This window comes from Oncorhynchus mykiss, chromosome 5 (assembly GCF_013265735.2).
Source record: "Oncorhynchus mykiss isolate Arlee chromosome 5, USDA_OmykA_1.1, whole genome shotgun sequence".
Classification (NCBI taxonomy): Eukaryota; Metazoa; Chordata; class Actinopteri; order Salmoniformes; family Salmonidae; genus Oncorhynchus; species Oncorhynchus mykiss.
Window position 1 is genome coordinate 57,088,988 of NC_048569.1, and position 26,619 is coordinate 57,115,606.

Consider the following 26,619-nt stretch of genomic DNA (forward strand, 5'->3'; position numbering starts at 1 on the left):
TGTAAACTTCCGACTTCAACTGTATGGCAATGGCAATAATTATTAAACTGTTGCACTGATATACAGTAGAATTCAATTCAAGTAAATACCTGTAATCATCCCGTGTGGCCACAAGACTGGAAACATTGCGCAGGATGCCACCTCCACTCTCGATGATTGCCAGTGAGTTGGTCTGACATCTGTAGGTGAGGGTGCTGACCAAGAAGCCCAGAGCCCCATCTACTGAGCAAATGGCTACCTTGTTCTCAGGACTGTGTGCTGACAAGTTCCACAGAGCGCTGAGGAGGCTTTTCAACGTGGATTCCTAAAATGGGATTTTACATTTACATTGCATTAGAGATTAGAATTGTGCAGATATTTTGCCATTGTTTCCTTTGGTTATTGCTTTGGTTACAATTGCCACCATGCATCGATGACATTATCTCGGTGTGATCTTACTTTTGTGGCTTGAAGAGCACAGGTTATCAATCCTGTTACACTCCCTATGTCCCTAAGGACCCTCTTGCTGTTGATGTCTGCACGCCATGACAGATTTCTCAGAATACTAGACACTACCTGTGAGGGGAAAAATAGATATCTCTTTAGCCATGTGGTACTGGAAACATTGACTTAAACCGCTGAAACTGAAAAGAGTAATGTCTCGTGGTTCTGAAATGTTGACAAAAAATAAAACACTCTCAAGTAGTTAGGATAGTAGTAACCATGTTGTACCTGATGTAGTTCCTCACTATCAGATGCAAGTTGGGCAACAATGGCCTGCAGGCAGCTTTTCTTTGTGCAGAGAGTGGCCTGTGTAAAAGAGAGGTCAGACAGGAGTCATTTATCTTGAATAAAAAAATATTCTTAAGAATTGGGATAAATATGTATCCCTCTCAGTTTTTTAAATGCTTTTCTCATCATACATTACCTTGTTGACGACATCTCCGAACGTGAGGTTTGTCAGCGCCATGCCTGCGTAGCGTCGAAGCGCCATATTGATGGGATCGTTCTTCATTCCGTACAGCTCCTGGTCCAAGTGCATTAGCTCTGCGACTACCTGCAACCCCCCTAAACAGAGACACACCAGCCATGCACATCACAAACTGAACAATCACTTCATTCACATATAATATTTGTCAGTAAGATTATGCTTTATCATCTTTGCTGGAAGTATATTTCCCAATGACATGTTGTTCACTAACCTAGTTCATTCATGGCTTGTCGGTATTCCTCCTCAAAGGAGAGCTTCATGACAGCACACATGGCCTGGCAGATCTGGGGCTCCAATGTCTCAGGGATGTCTGAATACAACACAGACAAGTACAGCTGGAATTACATTCACATTCACAGTATAATCCACAGTGTGCTATAGGAGATGGCATTAATCGCCTAAAATAATCCTGCTTCTCTCCACTACTAACCTGTGGTTGTAGTACCTCCGGGGGAGGGCCTCCCCACGTGGCTCTCGATCCAGTCCCAGCCGCTGTCACAGTGCGAGCGGATCTGCTCCAGCACGTGCAGCACCCTCATCTCCCGCCGGGCTTGGCCCTCGTCTGGCTGGGAGTACACTATGTTGTGCAGGGCAGTGCTGGCTCTGGATCGGGCCTCCCGGCTGCACCCTGTACTTCCATCCGCCTCTCCGGCGCCCCCTGGGCCGTCGTGAAGGATCTGCACCAGCAGGGGTACACACCCTGACTTGCGCATGGCGATGCAGCTGTCTTGGGAGCTGGACATGGTCAGCAGAGTGCGGGACATCTCCTCCCTGTCCCGGTTGGCCAACATGGAGAGCAGCCAGAACACCATCTCCACCTAATCCAGATAAAATACAAAATGGCCGTGGTGAGTACGTATTTAATTCTCCTTCATTTTGACTTTTGTATTTTAAATACTTGTATTTTACTACAATATTTTACAACAACGACTTGAGAAGAATGTTTGATATTATAACATTGGCATGCATGACCAACGAATCGGAAAATGGTGGATGGATAGTATCATATGCATGTAAGCTCCACTTTTGCTACACATGGCAGGGCAATGGGACCATTATTGTCCACCTAAACAAATATTCATCTAGATAATGCAAAGCCAGTAATGTAAACTGCATTGTAGATCTGAACTGGCATTCATCATACTAAATATGTAATGGTGCCCTTACTTTGCTTCCATCTCCTTGTGCATCAATCGCAGAAGAAGACAGCGCATTTTCTGTTTCACAGCTTGAGATCTGCAAATACAGAAAGGGATAGGAAATGGCATGGTTTTAAAATGCTTCATGTCAATGAGGGTCAAGTAATGTGCATTATTTCTTGTTTTGCAGCATGAGAGTCATGTTTGCTTTGAACTTTCAAAACAGTCTTCACGATCAAGCCGGTCCCCAAGTGCCCTCGAGAAAATGTATTTGGTCATTAATTGCAGACTAAATCTCTAAATTACGTAGAGATGTATGGATCAATCCCAAAGGTTATGTAAATGAGAACAAAATCGTTTAAATTAAATTATTCTATAGTTTCCATTTGTGTAGTTTTCTTTGATCTAACAGACTTAATTTTGAAATAATGCCATTTGAATGGAAAGATTGATACATTATTTATTCACAGTGTGTTAGCTAGTATCTCATGAATTATTGTACAAATATAATTATACCTGATAGGTAGGCCTAAATAAATAAGAAATGTATGCAGCTTCTGGCATTGGTAGATCATTGGAATTTCATACAAGTTAATAAACAAATGTTCTACATTTTCTGTTCAATCCTAAGTATTTAGGAGTCAGCGTCAAAAACCAGAGTGAGATGTTATTGTCAATAGACAGCTACAGTGCCTTCCCAAAATTATTCATACCCCTTGACTTATTCCACATTTTGATGTTACAACTTGAATTTAAAATTGATTAAATTCTCACCCATCTACACACAATATCCCATAATTAAACATTTATTTAAAATGTAAAAATAAAAATAAAAATATCTTATTTACATAAGGATTCACACCCTGAGTTAATACTTTGTAGAAGTACATTTGGCAGGGATTACGGCTGTTATTCTTTCTGGGTAAGTCTCTAAAATTCTTCAAACTTTGTCAAATTACTAGACAACCATTTTCAAGTCTTGCCATAGAATTTCAAGTAGATTTAAGTCAAAACTGTAACTCTGCCACTCAGGAACAGTCACTGTCTTCTTAGTAAGACACTCCAGTGTAGATTTGGCCTTGTTTTTGGTTATTGTCCTACTGAAAGGTGAATTAATCTCCCAGTGTCTGGTGGAAAGCAGACTGCACCAGATTTTCTATTTCATTAATTTTTTATCCTGAAAAAGATTCTAGTACTTAACGATTACAAGTCTGTGAAATGCTGCTTTAGTGCCTTGTTGCAAACAGAATGTATGTTTTGGAATATTTTTTACTCTTTACAGGCTTCATTCTTGTCAATTAGGTTTTTATTGTGGAGTAACTACAATATTAAACTCTATAACTGTTTTAAAATCCCTGATCTGTTTTCTTCCTCTCTGGCAACTGAGTTAGGAAGGACGCCTGTATCTTTGTAGTGACGGGAAGTATTGATACACCATCCAAAGAGTAATTAATAACTTCACCATGCTCAAATGGATATTCAATGTCTGCTTTTTCTAGGTGCTTTCTTTGCGATCATTGGAAAACCTCACTGGTCTTTGTGGTTGAATCTCTGTTTAAAATTCACTGCTCGAGTCACGACTTCCGCCGAGGTCAGTCCCTCTCCTTGTTCGGGCGGTGTTCGGTGGTCGACGTCACCGGTCTTCTAGCCATTGCCAATCCACCTTTCATTTTCCATTTGTTTTGTCTTGTTTTCCCGCACACCTAGTTTGCATTCCCTCATTACTCGTCTTGCATATAACCCTCTGTTTCCCCCCATGTCTGTGTGTGGAATTGTTATATGTAAATGTATGTGTACTCCAGGCTGGTTTGCGCCGTGTGTGTTTTGTTCGCCTCAATAAAGGGCTCCGTGTGCTTCCCATTTCTGCTCTCCTGCGCCTGACTTCCCTGCAGCCAGTTACACACTCCTTTACAGCTCGACTAATGAACCTTACAGAGAATTGTATGCGTGGGGTACATAGAGGAGGTAATGATTTAAAAAATCATGTTAAACACTTATTGCACAAAGTCCATGCTACGTATTGTGACTTGTTAAACATATTTTTACTCCTGAACTTAAGGCTTGCCTTAAATAAGGGGTTGAATACTTATTGACTCAATTTCAGCTTTTAATTTTTAATTTGTAAAAATGTCAAAAACATTGTGTGCAGGCCAGAGACAAAAAATCTCAATGTAATCCATTTTATATTCAGGCTGTAAAACAACAAAATGTGGACAAAGGGGTGTGAATACTTTCTGAAGGCACTGTATAAATACATTTAATTTCAGCTAATTTAATTTCAACTCTATAATATCTTGGCCCTGCAGACAGACATACTCTTCATCGGGTACCAGCTGCACACTCCAAGCATACAGACCACACTCCATTTACATTCGACATACCAATTGGCTACATCACAAATCATCAGAGAATATCTATCCACTCTTTTATCCTCCCAACCCATCACCATGGTAACCCTTGGTGCTGCAGGGTGTGTGTGTGCGTGTGTGTGTGTGAGAGAGCCTGTGCCTGATCACACCAAAGACTCACTCTCAGACAAAGGGGGAGGGCTATAGACATATGCTTGTCTGAATACCTCCATGTTGTAAGCAATAAAGTGTTATCTCGCCAATAACAAGACAACCATGCTAAATGTGTCTGTGTTTTGATGGATTGAATCTGCAGTAGCTTTTACCCCATTAATTGTCGCAGTTCAAATACATAATCAATAGCTTACAATGTATTGACCAGGAACCTGCTGTCTGCTACAAGATGGATGACAATAGCCCTGAAAAACATGGAACAATGTGTCTATTGTATAAAAAATAAAAAAAATAGGCAAGTCAGTTACAATGACGGCCTACCAAAAGCCCTCCTGCGGGGACAAGGGCTGGAATAAAAATATAGGACAAAACACACATCACGACAAGAGAGACAACACAGCACTACATAAAGACAGACCTAAGACGACAACATGTCATGTTGTGTTGCTGCCATGCTAACAATATGGTAGCAACAACAACATGGCAGAAGCACAACATGGTACCAACATTATTGGGCACAGACAACAGCACAAAGGGCAAGGTGGAGACAACAATACATCACAAGAAGCAGCCAAAACTGTCAGTAAGAGTGTCTAAGTCTTTGAATGAAGAGATTGAGATAAAACTGTCCAGTTTGAGTGTTTTTTGCAGCTCGTTCCAGTCGCTAGCTGCAGCGAACTGAAAAGAGGAGCGACCCAGGGATGTGTGTGCTTTGGGGACCTTTAACCGAATGTGACTGGCAGAATGAGTGTTGTATGTGGAGGATGAGGGCTGCAGTAGGTATCTCAGATGGAGGGAGTGAGGCCTCAGAGTTTTATAAATAAGCATCGACCAGTGGGTCTTGCGATGGGTAAACAGAGATGACCAGTTTACAGAGGAGTATAGAGTGCAGTGATGTGTCCTATAAGGAGCATTGGTGGCAAATCTGATGGCCGCTTGAGAGCACCCTTACCTGCCGATCTATAAATTACTTCTCTGTAATCTAGAATGGGTAGGCTGGTCATCTGAATCAGGGTTAGTTTGAAAGAGGAGCGATTACGATAGAGGAAACCAAGTCTAGATTTTACCTTAGCCTACAGCTTTGATATGTACTGAGAGAAGGACAGTGTACTGTCTAGCCATACTCCTAAGTACTATAATGAGGTGACTACCTAAAGCTCTAAACCCTCAGAGGTAGTAATCACATGGTGGGGAGAGGGGCACACGGTGGGGAGAGGGGCATTCTTACCAAACCACATGACCTTTGTTTTGGAAGTATTCAGAACAAGGTTAAGGGCAGAGAAAGCTTGTTGGACATTAAGAAATCTTTGTTGTAGCCCCTTTTATTTATTTCTCCCTGCATCCTGACACTATAGAGATCATTGCTATTCTCCTATAGAGCACCCACAGACAGAAACACAGACACATAGACGGGCCAGTCTGGGACCCAGGTAACATTGTTTTAGACAACCGAAACACACCTCCCTTCTTTGCCAAGTTTGCAGTCCCTAAGCAACTCTATACTTTCTGAGAGGAGCGACCAATTGGAGCCGAGCTAAAGAGGGGTAAAGCCTGCATTCTGCATAGCAGCACGGCAGCACTGGAGAGCATAGCCAGGGAGCGACACAAGGTGAGAGGGATAGAGAGAGAGAGAGAGAGAGAGAGAGATGCGGCTGGGCCTGCTGCGCAGTGCAGCAGCTAAGCTCAGTCAGCTCAAGGTTAATATAAAAGTGGATTTTCAGTATATTACAGGATAACAGCATTCCACACTCTACAGGATTAGATCCTACTTGTATAATAGGTATTCTGTAAACAGTCACAGTGCACTGTCCTTATTAGAATCATATGTTCAAGCATCAACCCCCCATAAAAACCATATAGGATGGAATAAACATCATTGGCATGTACAGTAAATACTAATAAAATATTATACTTATGTAAAACAGGTGATTCTGTATTAGACTTTTAGTTTGAATTGATAACAAAATAGTACGAAGGCCCAATCAAACGGTCACTTCATAAAATGTACAATATATTGTTTTGGTTAACCAACAGATCTCTTTTTGTTTATCCCGGTTTTTCTAGGCCAAAGGTTCAGGTTGAATCTGATCAATTATGAAATTGCCTCAATTGAATTGTCTACAATGATTTATTTAAACTAGTTCATAATTAATTAACCCAAAGTGGAACCCCCTCAAGTAAAATAACTGATTATGTGAATCAATATATGAAGAATATATGAACTCGTTTTAAACCTGAAATTCCCAAACTTGGTGTAACCAGTTAATCACTGTTTTCAAATTCACAATTATCAAGTTTCAACCAAAAACCAAATGATCTCATCGGTGTTGCTCATCAATATCAAATGAACGGGAGCAGCTTGTGGGTTTTCCAGGCGTAGACACGGGGAGCCAGGCCCACCCAATAAGATTGGCTAATATACATAAATCATTTTGATTTCATTTGTATGCTTTACCTGTCAGTCTTCTAAACGGGACATGATGTGTCTTTACTTGACTTGGGCATGAGCTCACCGGAACGGAGGACCGGCACCTCCTAAAGAATATTATCTCGAAAGAATTGAGGAGTTCCTGCACCTAAATATAAACGGTACCGGTACCCAACTCAAGCACTGGCCTAAACATGCATTCACCGTCAGATAGAATTCATAGCAAGCAGTAAGGGGGTGCTGGGAAAACGAAAGACATTGACAACTTGTAAAGTAAACAAGTAAAATGGCCAAACGAAGCTCACTATGAGATTTTTTTCAAGAGGCAGTGTATAGACGAGAAGGTTGGAGCATTTGTCAAGTTATTTGATATCAGTGATTTAGCCATGAAGGGTCTCCACCCTCTAGATCAATCACTGATTGCATTATTCTAATCGGAGGGCCTTAAAGACAGTTTTGGTACATTCAGAGACACTGATCACCACTACAACACTGTTTTTATGCAACACTTTCAGAAATCAGGAACGCGCCCTCCGCTGAAACATGACCATCAGTCCAGTGAAATAATAATTTTTTTTTTTTTAAATAAACAAGTTATTTCAACTTATGCTCCGATGTGCCTCACAAAGTAATAGGCTATAACAACTGACCTATTACCAGTGTTATCATACAGCCTAGCTAAAACAACTGACCTATTACCAGTGTTATCATACAGCCTAGCTATAACAACTGACCTATTACCAGTGTTATCATACAGCCTAGCTATAACAACTGACCTTTTACCAGTGTTATCATATAGCCTAGCTATAACAACTGACCTTTTACCAGTGTTATCATATAGCCTAGCTATAACAACTGACCTTTTACCAGTGTTATCATATAGCCTAGCTATAACAACTGACCTTTTACCAGTGTTATCATATAGCCTAGCTATAACAACTGACCTTTTACCGGTGTTATCATATAGCCTAGCTATAACAACTGACCTATTACCAGTGTTATCATACAGCTTAGCTATAACAACTGACCTATTACCAGTGTTATCATATAGCCTAGCTTGAGAATCGAGTTTTGAAATATAAGGGACTCTACATCTCTTATTATACTATATATGAAAATAGGCAAATGCATGAAACAATATTTATTTCCAGTCAACATAAATAGCCTGTAATTTATTTATTATTTTTTTAAATGGGGGGGAGGGGGATAAAACTGCCCTGTAGTTAGGCCCTATAGGCTATTTATAATTTAATTGATATCAAACAATACATTGTAGGCACACTCCATCTTCCGCGCCCAGCAGAGAATTGCACTCTGCTTGCATTTTGACTCATAAAGTGACCTCGGTTAAGAAAAGGTTGGTGACCACTGTTTTAGTCAATATAGGCTATGGCCTAGTATTATGTGTATTAGCATACTACTAGGCTATTATTTAAGTTTCCTTTGATGATGTCTAATGCAAACCGGATCTACTTTGATTGGCCTCCGTGCCAGTGATTAACACTAAACAGGCCTCGTTGGACACCCCCTTCGGGCCAATGACGTGTCTTTTGAAAATCAACATTCTAACTGTCTGCTCTTTCTGTTACTATATAGACATCAAAACATCTTACCTGCTTGCGACTGTAGGATCATTTGCAAAGATCCTTTTTGGCACTCTGTTTCATTTCCCTGCCTCTGTGTCAATTCCAAGCTGCACGGTTCATTACATTCTTCATATATATTTTAACAATTGATAATATTCTTACCCATCAGACTATTGTCAATTTAATCTGGTCTTTAGGCTAACTCTATTGTTGCGTGTGAAATTAGTTTCGATATAGTTAGGTGTAGTTTCGACGGGTCATCATCAGCTTCACAGGTTTGATAGGCATGAAAAAAAAAAGACGTGTCCTCTTTTTAAACTGCTAACACAAATTCTGTTTGTGATATTAAGATTTGAACAACGATAGTGTGTTAGATAGACTTATTTAGAAAAAGTCAAGCATGGGGGGGGGGGGGGGGGGGCATACGTTTAAAAATGGCAAAGCAATTAAAAAAAGTACATTTGTTTTTAGTCAATATGACGCTCTCTGCTTTCCTAGTGTTAAATGCTTACATTTGTGGCCGCCTAGCCTAGCCTAGCATCTCCTGGTATCTGAGCCAGTGAGAGGTTACCAAGCCTATTGCAATCATTACTGTTACATAAGGGCATTATATTATAGTCTCATTGTCTATTCATTATATGTCTATGGTTATTTATATGCCTGCGTGTAAGGTCTATGTGAGTCGCATGTGAAATGCAAGTCACGGATTTCCGTTGGCCTACGAGACTATTTGGTCTGTAATCCGAAATCACATGTACTATGGTTTGTTGTGTGCGGTCCATTACAGTAGGGTATAAGGTCGGCTATGCTTTTATGATCATTTGAGTGCCCAAATTTTGCCCAACCCACATTTATTTTCTGGCCCTGCCATCAACAGATTTCTGCCTGCGCCACCGCACAGCATGAAACGTTTATTTTAAAACCCAATATGGTGGTGTGCCTGTGTACTCTCAAAAAATCATCAATAAAGATGTTTCTAGAAGACACATCAAACATCACTCAGTTTCAGCACGTGTCGATGTTGAAGGCAGCGGCGTGGCACTGCGCCTGTTTGTGTACCGGCCCCCTGTAGTGATTGCATAGCACCGATAAAACATGCAGCGCGGTGCTGACAAGACACAGGAGAGGAATTAGAGAGGGAAATATTAAACCAGTCACAGGACGGGGAAAACTGACAATATGATTTAAATTCACCGACAGATGCCGAGAGGCGGGGGACAACGTGAAATCAATCACATCGGAGGGAAACTAATCCTTGTCATCTTTCATGTTTTACAGTACAAAATCATTTTGTGAAAACAGAACACAGGATTCTACCGCACCTCAATCGTTGTGTGTATTGACTGTTCATAATGGCCTTTGCAGTTGAAGTCTTATGTACATACAGTACTTCAGAAAACCAATTATTCTGTGCTGCCTCTGTTGGACAGTCGACACTAGGCCCCTTTGTTTTACCTGTATCTCAAGTGTGTGTGTGTGTGTGTGTGTGTGTGTGCTGTTTATTTCACCTCACACGGGTTCTTTTCCTGGGTGCCTCTGGACTCCTTGGCCTCCTGTAGCTCTTTCTCTAGCTGTTCCAGACGAGCCACACGGATCTGCGAGGGGAGACAGAGAGGGATGAGCAAGTGAGAGAGGGAGAGTCTTTGGTCGCCACGGACATTTTGTGAGGTGACAAACATTGTAAAACACCCTCCATAACAGCACAGTTTTTAATTTCTGCGTTTTTTACATGTCAATTGTGTATGGATATGGATATGCAGGCCAAACTGGGCCATCTGTTGCATCCCAAACACGTTTCAGGAAGAAGTACCACACTCAATAATGTAAGTGAATGCTTTGACAACAGCTGCCAAATGTCACAGTCTGTGTTGCCATTCCAGAGACAGACTTGGCAGAGAGTCCTTCTCCTTACCTGAGTCCGCTGGACCATTTCATCGCTGGTTCCGAAGCGTTCCTCCATGACAGAACGCAACTGCTGCGCCTCGAACTCCAGCTGCTGCCGAATGAGGTCCATCTGTATGGAGAACTATGACAATAAGGAAGAGGAGGTTAGTTCCCACGCAACACAATAATCAATTTTGAAACAAAATGGTTGCTAGTTTGAATCTCACCTGCACACCTGTTTAAACAATAATGAGTTGATTTCATGACAATGAGCATACCAACAAAACATTTTTTTGTGTATATCTATGTAAACCAGGGGTGTCAAACTCATTCTTCCCCAGGGGCCGTATTCGGTCTTCAACAAGGTCTGGAGCACCGCACTGAAAATTGGTTATATTTCCTCGCTGTCAAAATGGTCAAAAAGTAGTCCTCTATCCATCGGTTTTGGAATTTTCAAATGCTCCCTGACTGTTTAGCTTTCATTTAGCTGATTATTAACGAGCTGGACACAGTCAAGAATCTGTATGAATGTAGGTCCATTATAATTTCTACACAGTTTAAATTTTGTTTTAGGCATTTTAAAGTATATTGAGTTTGCTCTCACTGTGTCGATGCGTGGCAGTTGGTTCAGCCGCTGAGACAGGCCCTGGAGCTGGCTGTAGTACCAGTGACGCTCCCTCTCCTCCTTGTCTATCTCACTCACCAGCATGGCCCTGGAACACACACAGCCACACAAACCTTTAACACATAGACTACCATCCGCAACATCACTGGGGATTCATAGTACCTCACCTTTTTTAATGTGGGGGGGGAGACTACAGATTTCCAGTGAATGATGATGTTTAAGGTAGTATTACAGGTAATGCATGCATCTGATTGAAAAATGGTAAAGAGCTTACCTCTCTTTGTAGAGGTCTTCCAGATGCTGGGCCGTGATACGTCCGTCTCCCAGCATGGCTTTGGCCAGGGCTCCATCCATGAGGTGGGGGTGTCCAGGATGCACGGCCGTGCCCTCCCCTGACAGAGAGGAGCTCTGGCGGGATGAAGGCCGTAGGGGGCTCCTGGCTCTGGAGGAGGAGGGAGGCAAGCAGGCCAGACGATCGTCCATGTCACTCGACTGAGCTGCCAGACTGGCTAGACTGTCTGGCAGGACGAGCAGATTGTGCGGCTGGTACTTCAGCTCATAGTAGTTGGTCAGGTCCATGTGCAACTCTGAGAGAGAAAGAGAGAGATTCATTTTTTTTAATGAACCATTGAAATGTCCTATAATTGAATGAGCTGTGTACAATATCAGTTTAATGCAAGACAGACATTAAAATGGGAGAAAATAGATGGAAAACTACATCAGATGTACCTTTGAGCTGATCCAGCACATCAGTCCTCCCTGAGGAGGCCAAAGTGCCAGCCTCCAGCTCCAGTTTATTCTGCAGGCCCTTCAATACCCCCTAGAGTGGAGAAAGCAAATCATAATTACTGTGTCAACTTCAAATTGCTGTTGTGGCCACAGTAAAACAAAAAAAAAGAGTTACAACCTGCTGGGTCTCTGATGACCTAGAGGTGAAATAAACCAAGCAATGAAAACACTGTATATGACTCCTGTTCCACTCCTTTTTATCCTCTCGTAAGATGGCATATCATAGCAGCTTGCCTGAAATCCCAGCCTTTCTTCGAATGAATGTCCTCTTACTGGAAGAGATACATTTTTTTTCTTCTTCAGATGGACGGTTTGGTCTGTTTGCCACCAGTATCCGGCAGTGTTCTCTACAGAGAATCTTGGTTTTCTGCTGATGGCTAAAGCCGACCTCAGGAATTTAAAGGCTTTAGCTGGGGATTATCCAGCTGTGCTCAGCATCTGGGCACATGTGCCAGAGGAGTTGTGGGACAAACCCACGTGCATTGGGGTTGGCACCTATGATTACAGTTTCAGATTGAGAACTATCACAACCATGATTGATGTTGCTGGCTGCAGCTATGGGTCCGGAGAAATCGTATTTCGGGTATGTTTTGTTGTTCATTTCGTCAATTCTGATTTGAAATAATTCATTATGAAAGAAGGATGAGTGGGGCTTTTTTTAATAACCAGATTATGTTACATGTTTTGACCTTTCTGCTCATGCCTCTCAGAATCAAGTGCACAGTGTTTTAGTGGTAGTCCACAGTACACAGAATTTAGGCTAAAGCCACTCTAAAGCACAATGGAAAGCCCGATTCCACCACTCTTGGGATGGTCCCTAATTCTACCAGTAATCCAAACTCCCCTGACATTGAGAGTGTCTATTGGGTCAGAAGTAGCACAACAAAGCAATCAAATGGGTCTATGGTTTCTTCTCTCCATTTTCAAATGATGGCACATCGTTGGGAATACAAATCTCTATTCAGAGCCAGTAGAGAACCAATAGGTCTATTCCTCCCTGTGAATAAAATATGCCAAGGCAGAAGTCCCTGCTATCTCTTTCATCAGTTTTCCTCTATCTTTAAATTTTTTAAATTTATTTCACTCCCTTTTTTCTCCCCAATTTCGTGGTATCCAATTGTTAGTAGTTACTATCTTGTCTCATCGCTACAACTCCTGTACGGGCTCGGGAGAGACGAAGGTCGAAAGTCACGTGTCCTCCGAAACACAACCCAACCAAGCAGCACTGCTTCTTAACACAGCGCGCATCCAACCCGGAAGCGACCCGCACCAATGTGTCGGAGGAAACACTGTGCACCTGGCGACCTTGGTTAGCATGCACTACACTCGGGCCCGCCACAGGAGTCGCTGGTGCACGATGAGACAAGGATATCCCTACCAGCCAAACCCTCCCTAACCCGGACTACACTAGGCCAATTGTGCGTCGCCCCACGGAGCTCCCGGTCGCGGCCGGCTGCGACAGAGCCTGGGCGCGAACCCAGAGTCTCTGGTGGCACAGCTGGCGCTGCAGTTCCTCTCTGTCTTTTGAAGAAGGAAATAATTTTCCAAATAACACAGTTTGATTTGAAGTAACAGTGACAAGAGCTGGGTGATTATGCAGGATAGAGCTGATTTATTCCCGAGGTAACGCAAGGACTCTGCAATGTTCTGCAGGAGATGAAGTGGTACACAGAGTCGGGGTGTGCCATTTAATCTCCATCTGATCCCGATCATATTAATCCACACTGATATCATATTATGATGAATGTCTATAAAGGCCAACCGTTTTGTCAATAGACAGACGAATACCAAACAGCAAACCATCCTTGCAATGACACATGGTGTGACAGAAACTTGAAGCGGATTCTTTCCTGGAATCCAGGGAGAGGATTGGCCACAGAGGGGGGAAAAAAGGACTATCCGGTCAGACACGCAGGGATTTCAAACAGCAAAAGAAATCTATAATGAGAAAACATCTTATGGGCTGAATGGTCTAATGATTTCCTTCTTCCTCAGCGGCTCGTCTCAATCCCTGCTGGCATCATTACTGTAACAAAGACAACCGGATGGATCCGTGCAGAAAGAGGAATGATTCAAGTGTGGCCCAGTGCCTCGTCTATCTAGGCTAGGGATGCTAGCCATGAAGCATTAGCATCTCCAGTCACTCAGGAGGGAAACTGGGTCACTAGTGAAGGAGTTACATGAAGTCTACAGCATCCTCCAGAGTTGGGGCTGAACTCTATCCATCTTGGGCAGAACTGAGTGGATTTTGAATTGGAATACGTCCTATCTGTATCTCAATTATGCTATTAGCCACGACTTGACAAAATAGAGGGAAGGATCCTACATCTTAATTTGAGCCTGTTTGCTACTGCAGGAAAATAATCTTGCAGCAACAGGAAATGTGAATTATGTGGATTATAATTAATGGACATTTTTGTAGTGGTTGATACATTTTTGGTAAGGGAGAATCGTCTGAAATTTCAATGGTGAAATTACTAACATCAGAAGCCTTTTTAAATCCTCAAATACACTACAGGTTTGACATTTCTCCTGCAACATGGTGATCAAATTAAGATCCTACATCTGTAGGCATAGATAAATTCCAAAATAAAAACATTGTCTTTTAGATACCAAAGCAACACTTTATCTTAGCAACACTTAATCATCTGTGTCTTAAACGTTTTAAAATCTTTGGTCTATATGCAACGAAACAACAAACTATAAGGTCAATGCAATGGTTGAACTTCCACATTTGCGACATCAAATCAACACTCGAATCCTATCCTATTATTATTTCCCCCATAGCCCTGGGGTCATCCCTTTGCCCTCTCTCACCTTCATGTCGGTGGTCTCGTTCTCGAGCTTAGACAGGTGGTTGGAGTTGTCCTCCAGCTCTCTACGCAGATGGGAGTTCTCCTGGCGGAGAGCTTCCACCTGGTAGACCAGCTGGTCATAGGAGGCCGTGGAGTTTGCCATCTTCAGGCAGTGTTGTGGGTCCTGCACGGAAGGAGAAACAAGTGAGATTGAAGGTTAGTGTGGTGTGGAGGTTAGCTTCTTGGCAAACTCTGGCATATCATGCATTTCTTATTATAAGGTTATTTCATTGTCTTTGCAGAATCATTTATAGGAAAACTGCCCGTTTTATTTCCCAATTGATACTTATGCAGCACATAGATAAAAAGAGATGCTCAGAGCTCCTCCATATGTACACTACCGTTCAAACGTTTGGGGTCACTTAGAAATGTCCTTGTTCTTTAAAGAACAGCACATTTTTTGTCCATTAAAATAGCATCAAATTGATCAGAAATACAGTGCAGGCATTGTTAATGTGAGTCGGAGTCACCTCTTAACCGTTGACGTTGAGACTGGTGTTTTGCGTGTATTATTTAATGAAGCTGCCAGTTGAGTACTTGTGAGGCGTCTGTTTCTCAAACTAGACACTCTGATGTACTTGTCCTCTTGCTCAGTTCTGCCCCAGGGCCTCCCACTCCTCTTTCTATTCTGGTTAGAAGGGATTAGAACACAGCGTTGTACGAGATCTTCAGTTTCTTGTAAATTTCTCGCATGGAATAGCCTTCATTTCTCAGAACAAGAATAGACTGACGAGTTTCAGAAGAAAGTTATTTGTTTCTAGCCATTTTGACCCTGTAATTGAACCCACAAATGCTGATGCTCCAGATACTCAACTAGTCTAAAGAAGGCCAGTTTTATTGCTTCATTAATCAGAACAACAGTTTTCAGCTGTGCTAACATAATTGCAAAATGGTTCTCTAATGATCCATTAGCCTTTTAAAATGATAACCTTGGATTAGCTAACACAACGTGCCATTGGAACACAGGAGTGATGGTTGCTGATAATAGGCCTCTGTACACCTATGTAGATATTCCATTAAAAAAATCTGCTGTTTCTAGCTTCAATCGTCATTTACAACATTAACAATGTCTACACAGTATGTATTGATCAATTTTATGCTATTTTAAAATGGACCAAAAAAATTGATTTTCTTTCGAAAACAAGGACATTTCTAAGTGACCCCAAACTTTTGAGCGGCAGTGTCGATATAAACAATGTAGAACATGCGAAGGGCTCCTCCGGCTACATCCCTTCTCTCTCCTCTCTGCAGTGTAAGGTTGGCAGCAGATGGTACACAGAGAACCTAATCATCTGTCAAATCAAGTTTAGCTCGGTTTTGATCAATCTTTGTGCTTGGCCGAGCCTGAATTCACTCTCAGTGTGGCCATTCAATATTGGCAATGTGCTCTGCAGTTTGTTTAAGCAACGCTTTAATCTGGTTTTAGAGTCTATGGTTGTTATGGATATTGGATAATATTATGGTATTTGATACCGCTGGTTACAGCAGTTGAATATAAAACCATATCAAAATGACATTGCAGCATACAGTATTTATTATAGTTGCTGATCATTTGAAACTTTTGTGCATCATTTGTGTATACATCACATTGTAACTCATAAATTGGATGTGCTACAGATGTAGGATCTTAATTTGACCAGTATTTTCACAGTAAAGTAATCCTGCAGCAACAGGATTTGAACGTTTCTCCCATAATGTTACTTGAGCAGTGGTTAAGCTATTAGTTTATTAAAATGAGGGTACATGAAAGGTGCAATACTGTTAATATAACAGTATTATAATATATGTGTTAGTGTGGGTTTTCAGTGAATTTATGTAAATCATAAAGCTTATCTGCATTTCCTGTGGTGCAGGAAATGTTCTGCAACAAAAGAGTGATCAGATTAAGATCCTACACCTGCACATGTTATTTGATAATTTGTTACTAGATAAGAAATGTTGTCAGTGAGGAAAAACAATGCAGCCGTTTTGATAAATGGGCTGCAGGGAGCCATTTTCTGAGGTTTGAAGGAGTGGAAGTGTTTCATAAATATATGGTACAATAAATCGAATTTGACTCCAATCTCACTACTGGTGGCTTTGATGCAATTATATAGAAGCAAATCAAATTCACAATTTCATCCCCAGTCACCTTGACATCAATGAAACCAAATGAAGCCAGTACGCATTTGTGCATAATGCCTGAAGCAGTCATTCGCTCTGCTTTCTATGGAGACTCCGACGGCAGTGACATATCTACATTATTAAAGCCTTCCTGCTCTTCATGACAACAACTGCAACAGTGATTCTCCTGGGTCTGTAATTTGACACATCATTTTTATGTGTAAGACTTGCACGACAAGTGGTGTGACATTTTGACTACTTGAGGATGTTTGCTTTTCAGAGAGAGCAAGAGCAATCGTCTGCTCTATTACGGAATTACAATGGTTGCTATTTTTAACAAAGAAATGAAATGTAACGCAGAATTGAAATGCATACATTTTGGGGGGGTAATTAATAGTTAGAAATATTACTTGTTGAAGAATTACTCGTCATCAAATCCCCACATGAATACAAACCGAGACATACAAAAAAAGACAAGTCTTATTCAAATTCATTTCAATGGGTTTTGATGACACTTCATTTCACTTCAACAAACGTTCATTCCTGCACAGTGCAGCCATCTGAATTGCTAAAGGACCTCGGCCAGTCTTTGTTAGCCCTAGTGATGAGATTCCCTTCCCGCAGCAGTAGCGTTGATAAGGGGGAGGTGCAATCCAGCCCACTTCGATATTACCGGAGGAGGGCGTCTGCGACTATGGACCACGGTGCTCTGGGGGCAGACAGGCAATGTCAGTGCGGCAAACCCTCCGCTGGAATAGTGCTGCATTTCATTACCTTGTGTCTGTCTTTCAACCCTTTAGGGAATTCACAGTGGAACAAAATGGAGGAGATAGGGCTGATGTGGTATTGGATTGAACGTGTTGAAATGTTTTATAGTAGAAAATAGAGGACTGGCACATACTCAAACTCAATCTGATTTGCATTGAGAAAAATATAATTGTTATTACGCAACATCAATGCACATTTGTATGTGATTGATTGTACAATATTTATTGGTGAAACAGAAATTTTGATTGCAACAATTATTTTTCCAAAGTGTGGGTTTGATTGAATTCGGTCCATTCTTTTGTTGTCCTGTCTGTGTACTCTGTTGCCTTATTCCGCTAAAGTCAAATCCCACAATTTCTCTCTCAACAAGCAAACTGAGCAATTACGTAATGTTCATTTAAAGTGAATGTCAGGCCAGAGTGTTATGCAAAGGACATCCACAAGCTTGGAAAAATCAATGTAACTCAAATACAGACTCGCAAATCAATACTGAATATCCAATGGGTTGGAGCAATGAAAGTGGTGGTATTTTTCCAAATGTTTCCATCAGCGAGTCACATTCTCTCACACACTGTTATCTGTGTCCACATGTACTGATAAGCAACGCAGTATGTTACTGCAATTAGGCGGGTGATGATATGCATCCAGCCTACACAAAGCAGCCTTAGCGTGTCTATCTAATGGCTGTGGACATATGGGGACACATCAATGCCAATGCCTTGAACACACAGCTCTTTATCATTTCAAAGTGGGGGACATGAAACACATTCGTTATTCTGCCGGACAGCATTGAAGGCAGTGTGGCAGTCTGTTGTTGAAGGCCAGCCACTGATGCTTGAGCAATGCTGGATAGGGAGTAGGTACTGAGGGGGCGTGTTGGATTGTGGTCCTAAGGGAATTCAATACAGCTGGTTGATTTTTCCAATTAGGTTTCTTCCATCAAAGGAATATATTCATGAGCTGGCTCACGGTTCAACGTTATCGCAACGTCCTTCCATCTTAATTGCCCTTGTGGCAAAAGCATTAATTGCAGTGACATATTTATGTCAGGTGATGGCTATTTCTCTTGCATTTTTTCCTCGCTCTCTTTTTATCCCCAACATGGCTCGTTCTGTTGTGTCCCATTTGCTGCTGGTGGGGCCGGAATGCATGCTGGGTAATCTGTGAGGAAATTGTCCCCCAGAGGAATAGAATTCAGACGAAGCCGTGTGAGTGTTAGCGAGCCTGCCAACGGAGTGCTAACAGTTCGAGACTGTTTCTATGGAAACAGCCATTCCCCTTTCACGCTCTGGAAAAGGTGGTAAAAGTGAGGATGAGATGAATAAAGGCCGAACCAATCAGAAGGGGTAATAGGGGGTAGGAGTAATCGATGTAGCAGAGCCAAACAACTCTATATTATATTCTCCATCCTGCAGCTATGTTGGACGGCACATCCCTATTGTGCGTGGTTAAGAAAGCAATTCATATAGTGCAAGTCTATTAATACCAGCCAAATGGAATGCTATTGACATGATGTGCTGTGTACTTCACAACTGGCTTGTGCAGTTTCCATTCAGAACCACAATCTGATGTTGAATCACTGTTTATTTCTATCAGTGAGTGACTAAAAGCACTACATCATCAGAAGTATCTGGACACATGCTCGTCAAACATCTGATTCCAAAATCATGGGCATTAATATGGAGTTGGTCCCAATTTTGCTGCTATAACAGCCTCCGCACTTCTGGGAAGGCTTTCCACTAGATGTTGGAACATTGCTGCAGGGACTTGTTTCCATTCAGCTAGCTGCAAGAAGATTAGTGAGGTCGGCTACTGATGATGGGCGATTAGGCCTGGCTTGCAGTCGGCGTTCCAATTCATCCCAAAGGCGTTCGATGGGGTTGAGGTCAGGGTTCTGTGCAGGACAGTCAAATTCTTCCACAACCATCTCGACAAACCATTTCTTTATGGACCTCGCTTTGTGCATGGGGGCATTGTCATGCTGAAACAGCAAAGGGCCTTCCCCAAACTGTTGACACAAAGTTGGAAGCACAGAATCATCTAGAATGTCATTGTATGCTGTAACGTTAAGATTTCCCTTCACTGGAACTAAGGGGCCTAGCCCAAACTATGAAAAACAGCCCCAGACCATTATTCCTCCTCCACCAAACTTTACATTTGGCACTATGCATTGGGGCAGGAGTGTTTTCCTGGCATCTGCCAAACCCAGATTCGTCCATTGGACTGCCAGATGGTGAAGTGTGATTCATCACTACAGAGAACGTGTTTCCACTGCTCCCGAGTCCAATGGCGGCGAGCTTTACACAACTCCAGCCAATGCTTGGTATTGTGCATGGTGATCTTAAGCTTGTGTGTGGTAGCTCGGCCATGGAAACCCATTTAATGAAGCTCCAGACCAACAGTTATTGTGCTGACGTTGCTTTCAGTGGCAGTTTGGAACTCGGTAGTGAGTGTTGCAACCGAGGCAGTCCCGTTCTGTGAGGTTATGTGGCCTACCACTTTATGGCTGAGCTGTTGTTGCTCCTAGACACTTCCACTTCACAGCATTTACAGTAGACCGGGGCAGCTCTAGCAGCGCAGACATTTGGCGAATTGACTTGTTGGAAAGGTGGCATCCTATGACGGTGCCACGTTAAAAGTCACTGAGCTCTTCAGTAAGGCCATTCTACTGCCAATGTCTGTCTATGGAGCCTGCATGGCTGTGTGCTTGATTTTATACACCGGTCAGCAACGGGTGTGGCTGAAATAGCCAAATCCACAAATTTGACGGGTTTTCCACATACTTTTGTATATATAGTGTATATGCAGTAACTAGAGTTTACACAACCCTTGGCCCGGGAGGCTATCTTCAACTCCTCTACTGTGAGTAACACATTACACACCTACACTTTATAGAGAAATGTGGCAAGATGATTCCGAACTGATATATGACCATTTTCAGATTTCATAATAACTATGTTTAGGATTAAGTAATAGCCATGTTTAGACAATGTAAACAAACAAAAACGCAAACAAAGGCTTGTTCCACGCCTATAAGGTCAGGCTGAACATTAGCCATGCTAGAGCATAAATGCCCTTCAGCAGCAGTGGGCTGTGGACGAGCCGTGCTGTGATTAGCTAGTCAGCTCTGCACTACAGGCTCTCTCTCTCTCTCTCCAGTCATGCAAACACAATAGGAGCCAAAGGTCTGAGCCACATCCACTGGCTGCAACTGGCGCTTGTGAAGTCAGCGAACTAAGTCAGGCGAAACAAAAAGGCTAATCAAGAGCACTGTCCCCTGACGATGGACGATGACTCAAAGGCTGTGTGGGCATAAAAGGGGAAAAGGGGGTTCTGGGTTTGACAAGAAACAAGCAGACATCATGGTTTCTGAGTGTTGTCTTGTTGTGCTGAAACAGTCAAGGGCTTAAGTTTAGAGGTCCATGAGGGTTTGTAGGAGCCAAATAAGCTTTTTGTTGCCTCTCCCATCTTGTTTGTCATAATTATGGTCATATGTTTAAATACTTAGCCACTAATAGCAAGGATGCTGTAATAATAATACTAATTCTACTAATAAAAAATAAAAAAATAACAATAATTCGAATACATATTCATTAACAATAACCATATTATAATATCAAATAATAATAGGCTACTAATTTTCTAACATTACTGAGTTTCTAAATGTAGTTCAGTCCAAAAAAACAGTAGGTAAGTAATAGATTTGCGTTATCATGATCATCATAATATGTTTCTTTTTTACCCTATCATTAGGTTATCATTACATTGTTTACAGGGTGAGTCATTTCGATACAGTCCAACGGTCCGCAGCTCATTCTGTACAGTGAAAGTAGGCCATGAATGGCTGCGCAGAGTGTGAGGCCAGAACAAAGAACACGAGTAGCATACAGCTAGGATTCTCCCCCCGACCCACACTGCTGCATTATTTCTTCCTCCACCACCCTTTCCCTCCAAGACCGTCTGGTTACCACGGCAACGGCACCTACCCGTGAAGATGGCAAGCCTGAGGATCTCCCTCTCCTCAACCAGGCTGTCTCGTTCTTTGTGCACTATTCGGTGGAATCAATCGAATTGTGCTGTAGTAGGTGTCGCTGAAAGACGCACAATGCTCTCACAGTAGGGCAGTAGCTCAGGTGCATTCAAGGTGTTGATAAATGCCTAAACCGTCGAGAAGTCTTTTTCTAGTATAAAGTGCAATGAAATAATATAGTCTACGGATCAACAATGCAGCAGTGCCGTGGTTGTTTATTCCTAGCTATTATTATGGTCCCTTTGGTCAGAAACATACAGTGAAACACAGAGGTGTTGAATGAAAGTGAGTTCCTAAATGACACGACACAGTATTAAAAGGGCATTTTCCATCTCATGAGAAATGCGTCACCTCACCGCCATCTTTCATTAATGGAGAAACCCACTTCCATGGATTGAGCATGGGGTCAGACCAGCCCATACTGACAGTGACGGAGCTTATGGGGTCAAAAGGCCAGGTAATATACTGTCATGCCAATATTCTTAGAGTGAGCCTGGTAGGAGGAGCATCTACTGTAGACGCTCATCCAAAATGAAATCCAGAACATCAATTATTCAGATATTGCGAACGGGCGAGGAAGTCCTGCAATCTGATCAAAATGTAATTTCCTAATGGTGAGGTTTCCAGACACCGATATTTTTTTCTTTCAAAATAGCGTCTTTCATGGCAATTGGACACATCCAAAGCTTACAGAGAGATTGTCCTTGCATGGGAAAATAAGACAGAGCAACCTTATTTGTAGATGTATATCGAGTTTTCGGGGTCTGACACATAGCTAACACAACATACATGTTGTCAGTAGACCTACCTAGCCAGCTCATTGCTAACGTTACAGCTAATGCTAACAGCACAGATCATTGCTAGTCTGGAACTAAATGGCCATCCCAGCCTAGGGACTGGACTGTGAGAGCTAGAGTGTTTCCATCAGCTTGTCACAGCTGGGACTGACTATTCTGTACATGTTCATTAAGTGAGGAATCAATACGGTGTTAGCATTGGAGTTGACTAGAATTCACTTGCCAAAAAGCCTCTCATCGACAGTCTAACTCTGTGCCGAAGTTCTCAAATGACCCAGACACAAAATGATCCGTCTCTCTGGGGACACGTCCTTCAAAAGTGACCGCAACATTTTGTTTTCATCAATTACGTGGATGCTAGATGTAAAGGGTGATATGCGTGTGGTAAAAACAACTCAAGAAGACTGCATAATTAGTGATCTGCCGTTGGCCCTTTGTTTAAACAGGCTTACATCATATCATGAAGGGAAAGGCTTTCGCTAGCAATAGCCGTCTACAGGTTCTAAACCATTCATGGGTCCAAATGTCAGACAAATGATGGACTAACGCTATGATCTTTAACCTAAGTGGGTCTCCCATAGCAACTAATACAGTAACGATGAGTCAAGAGAGGAGGTTAGCAATGTACAATGTAAAGAGGTGGTAGGCTTCCATAGGTAGAACGGAGGACATTTCCCATTGTTCTAGTGACAGAGGTTAACATCATCCCACTATATCTTCTGTGGATAAGAGATCTTCCATTTGCATTCTGAGTGATGAGCATTCAAATGGTGAGTAGGGCAGGCATTAGTTCACTTCAGCTAATTCTGTCAATAACTTTGGCTCAGAGCTGAAAGGCACTGCCTCAGAGATTGTATCTGAAGCAGCAACAGGAGCAGCATTTCAGTATCCATTATAAGAAAGAAGTCTTTCAGTGATAATGGAAATAAGGCCCTTAGCTGTAGGAGAGACGAAGCAGAGGAGGAAAACAAATAAATGATCGTTCCTGCCTCCCAATCATTGGAAAAGTTGGCTATTTATTTTTAAAGGGAAACTGGCAAATGCATGTCAAACGCATGTCTATATGGTTGTTTCCTCAATGTAGATGACAGGGGTTCTTCCCTATCAGTGACATTGAAGAGAGAACCATAGACATGCATTTGATCTGAGGTTCTGTAACCGACTGTCAAAATAGTCAGAAAATAGAAATCTCTCTGATTAGGTGTTATGCATTTGTAATCTGCCGACATTGCTAAACTTGGATATTCCCTTGAGTGCGTCAAGACAAAACACACATCATTAGGAAAACAAATATATCACAGCTACACTAGACTGGCAAATGCTTCCCTCAATAACAAAGTCATACAAAGACAAATGCTGATAATCCTTCGTACTTATTCTCTGGGCGTGGTTGCCAATGTCAATTCACATAGACCGCTCATGAAAGGTCTATATCCTAATCTCCCTTCAAATATGATGTAAAATGTTTTGGACCTGTCAGTAAAGCCCTTCTCCCTTCTTCTCAGGACTAGAGAATGATGTGAAGTTATGGGAGGCAGGCCAATTAACGCTCTCTTGGTTAAAGCAAATTGACCTGTCAACCTTATTGAATCTCAATTCAAGGCTTGTCGTTGTCCATAGACATCCATACACAGAATAAATAGTGATGCCAACGACATCAGGGCTCCGCTGTTTTCCTCCACAATATCTGACGTGTCAGTTAGTAGCCCACCCCTTCCCTAAAAAAAATCATCACGTTATGTAATATTACATAAGCGCTTTCCATTTTGTTGGGATTTTCAGGCCTGGGGATTACATTTACATTTGAGTCATTCAGCAGACGATGTTATTCAGTGCAACTTACAGGAGCAATTCGAGTTAAGTGCCTTGCTCAAGGGCACATTGGCATATTTTTCACCTAGTCTGCTCTGGGATTTGAACCAGCGACATTTCGGTTACTGGCCCAAAGCTCTTGGAAGATTCCAGGCCCAAGATTCCAGACCTGGCAGTTCTCTCTGTGGTCCAGTTCAGTTCCCCTGGACAGTTTAGCCAACTGCAACGAGGAAGTGAAAACGGTGAGGGAAATAGTAATATTGGATTCCTGGATGTTGGTGTGAAGACCTGGAGACATAGGCCTACACAGATGGTAATAGACCTAATAGGGCACAGCCACACCCGGTAGTTGTATGATTGAAGCCACTCAAAGTATAATCAAAGCCATGGGCACAGTGAGTGGCCAGTCCCTAAGAGACTCATTAGAGTAGGATCTGCACTGGTTACCATTGCTCTGTGTGTGTGTGTGTGTGAGAGAATAAGATCAATGATGCTATATTATTTTCTGCTGCTGGGTTTAATCCCCATGTTTCATGTGTTATATGAAGCCTGTCATATTTAGCTCGATGTGTCTACTGCTTTCCTTCTTCACATACCCTATCTATTTTCTTATGGGTGGGATATTTTGCCCAGAAATGTCACAATCAATTATATTTTACCCTGATGAGGTTCAGGTGATTGATTCAAACAAATGACAAAAATGATACTCCATGAAAATGTGCGTGCAAGCATTCTAATGTAAACGCGATACATTGTTTTTAGCCTATGGATTACACAATGACAGACAATGAAGCCTCCTTCTCATCAACCAGTGTAGGTTATGAATGTCAATCCACTATTGCTTAGCCCGACAACTTTATAAAAAAGGCTCCAACTAGCTGTACGGAAAATAAACTGCATCTATGAAGGAGGACATCACACAACAGCGATGGTCTCGTTTTCTTCCATTGACGACGTCAATGATTCACCTTCCAAATAGGCCACCGTCGAACAAAATGCACCAACATGCACGAATCAATTTCAATGCAAAATATGTCCACGATTTATTGACTTCGAATGGAGGGTTGGTTATCTGTTTGATAAATAGCCTGCCACTTACCCTTTAGGATAAACCATCAAATTAAGTTACCTGGATAAGCCTACCTATTTCAATCGACCTTGCCCACTACAACCCCATACATGTTCAGGTATTAGGCTACACTATCCAAATACATTGGACAATTGGGGCTCCAAAAGATTGAACATAAAATCTATTCAATTATAAAAGCGTCATGTATATCTTGAACAAACCCACTTTCATGCATTTGCCTGTTTAACATTCTATTCACATCAGGACCGCTCTCCCTCCGTGCAGCTCGCGACACAACCAATCTAATATGCAGCATCGTAGATAGAAATAGTATAAAAAATTATCGTAGATTTAAAATGTTGTCATGTAAGACAATTCTAAGCGTTACAATTGTGTTGGATTCTTACCTCATTTCCCGAGCCGTGTTGATTTCAGTAGGGCGTGGAATGAGAGCGCGGACTCTGTGGGATGGATGCTGAATTCACCACTAGCTGCGTGCTGTGACGCTATAGTCTGATGTCACATATCACAGCCTCTCTCTCTCTCTCTCTCTCTCGCAATTCCACATAAAAAATATATTTATTTCTCTTGGCAGGCAGATGTTGAATATAGAAGGTATTATAACTATTTTTGAAATACGTTTGACCTCTAGCCAATGTCTATTTCTTAATGTATTGCATAGGCTGCATTCAATGGAAACTTTAGAAACTCTACAAAGCATGAATGCAGTAAACATAGCCATATGGGTTAAAATGATTTAGTTCAGACTTTCGGCGTAAAGAATGGTCAGCAAAGCCTGAACTTTAACTTAAACTTAAAACGTGTGCGTGGAAGTGCGGGACAAGCAAACAGACGTCAGATTTTGTACCCACCTATAATGTGTGCATCTGTGAATTATAATACTGTGCACACTTTTATTGAATCAATGCTCGGTCGTTTTGACGTGTTCTGTTACATGGGCTGCTACATTGCCATGGGCTGTTGTCCATGGTGCTGAACAGGTGGATGGCGCTGCTGCCTTTTCAGAGGTTGCTGGCCAGGGTGCTGAACAGACAGATCCCCAGTGTACTTTGCCTACCAGGTATTATTTATTCTTATTAATTCACCTGGCCGAACACAGTGAAGATAAACATTAAAGAAGTGCGCATGACCCCATTCATCATTGGTTAACCATGGCCCATTGTTATGGAGGTGGGTGTCGTCTCACTCTTGGAGTTTCTCAGTTTACCACTGGAGCGAGAC

The 26,619-nt window shown here is 42.0% G+C and overlaps 1 protein-coding gene across 1 annotated transcript in view; it reads right to left on the reverse strand.

Moving 5' to 3' along the window:
* The window catches only part of apc2 (APC regulator of WNT signaling pathway 2), a 36,291-nt gene extending 10,413 nt beyond the window's left edge, over window positions 1–25,878 (reverse strand). The window contains exons 1-14 of the mRNA XM_021603466.2: window positions 25,785–25,878; window positions 14,761–14,922; window positions 11,884–11,974; window positions 11,429–11,741; window positions 11,134–11,242; window positions 10,558–10,671; window positions 10,154–10,240; window positions 2,138–2,206; window positions 1,401–1,788; window positions 1,182–1,280; window positions 908–1,047; window positions 712–789; window positions 439–555; window positions 90–304 (exon numbers count right to left, since the gene is read on the reverse strand). Of these exons, the coding sequence (XP_021459141.2) occupies window positions 90–304; window positions 439–555; window positions 712–789; window positions 908–1,047; window positions 1,182–1,280; window positions 1,401–1,788; window positions 2,138–2,206; window positions 10,154–10,240; window positions 10,558–10,671; window positions 11,134–11,242; window positions 11,429–11,741; window positions 11,884–11,974; window positions 14,761–14,901 (1,961 nt within the window). The 5' untranslated portion in view covers window positions 14,902–14,922; window positions 25,785–25,878. The remainder of the gene's footprint in view (window positions 1–89; window positions 305–438; window positions 556–711; window positions 790–907; window positions 1,048–1,181; window positions 1,281–1,400; window positions 1,789–2,137; window positions 2,207–10,153; window positions 10,241–10,557; window positions 10,672–11,133; window positions 11,243–11,428; window positions 11,742–11,883; window positions 11,975–14,760; window positions 14,923–25,784) is intronic.
* Window positions 25,879–26,619: the final 741 nt, after the last annotated feature.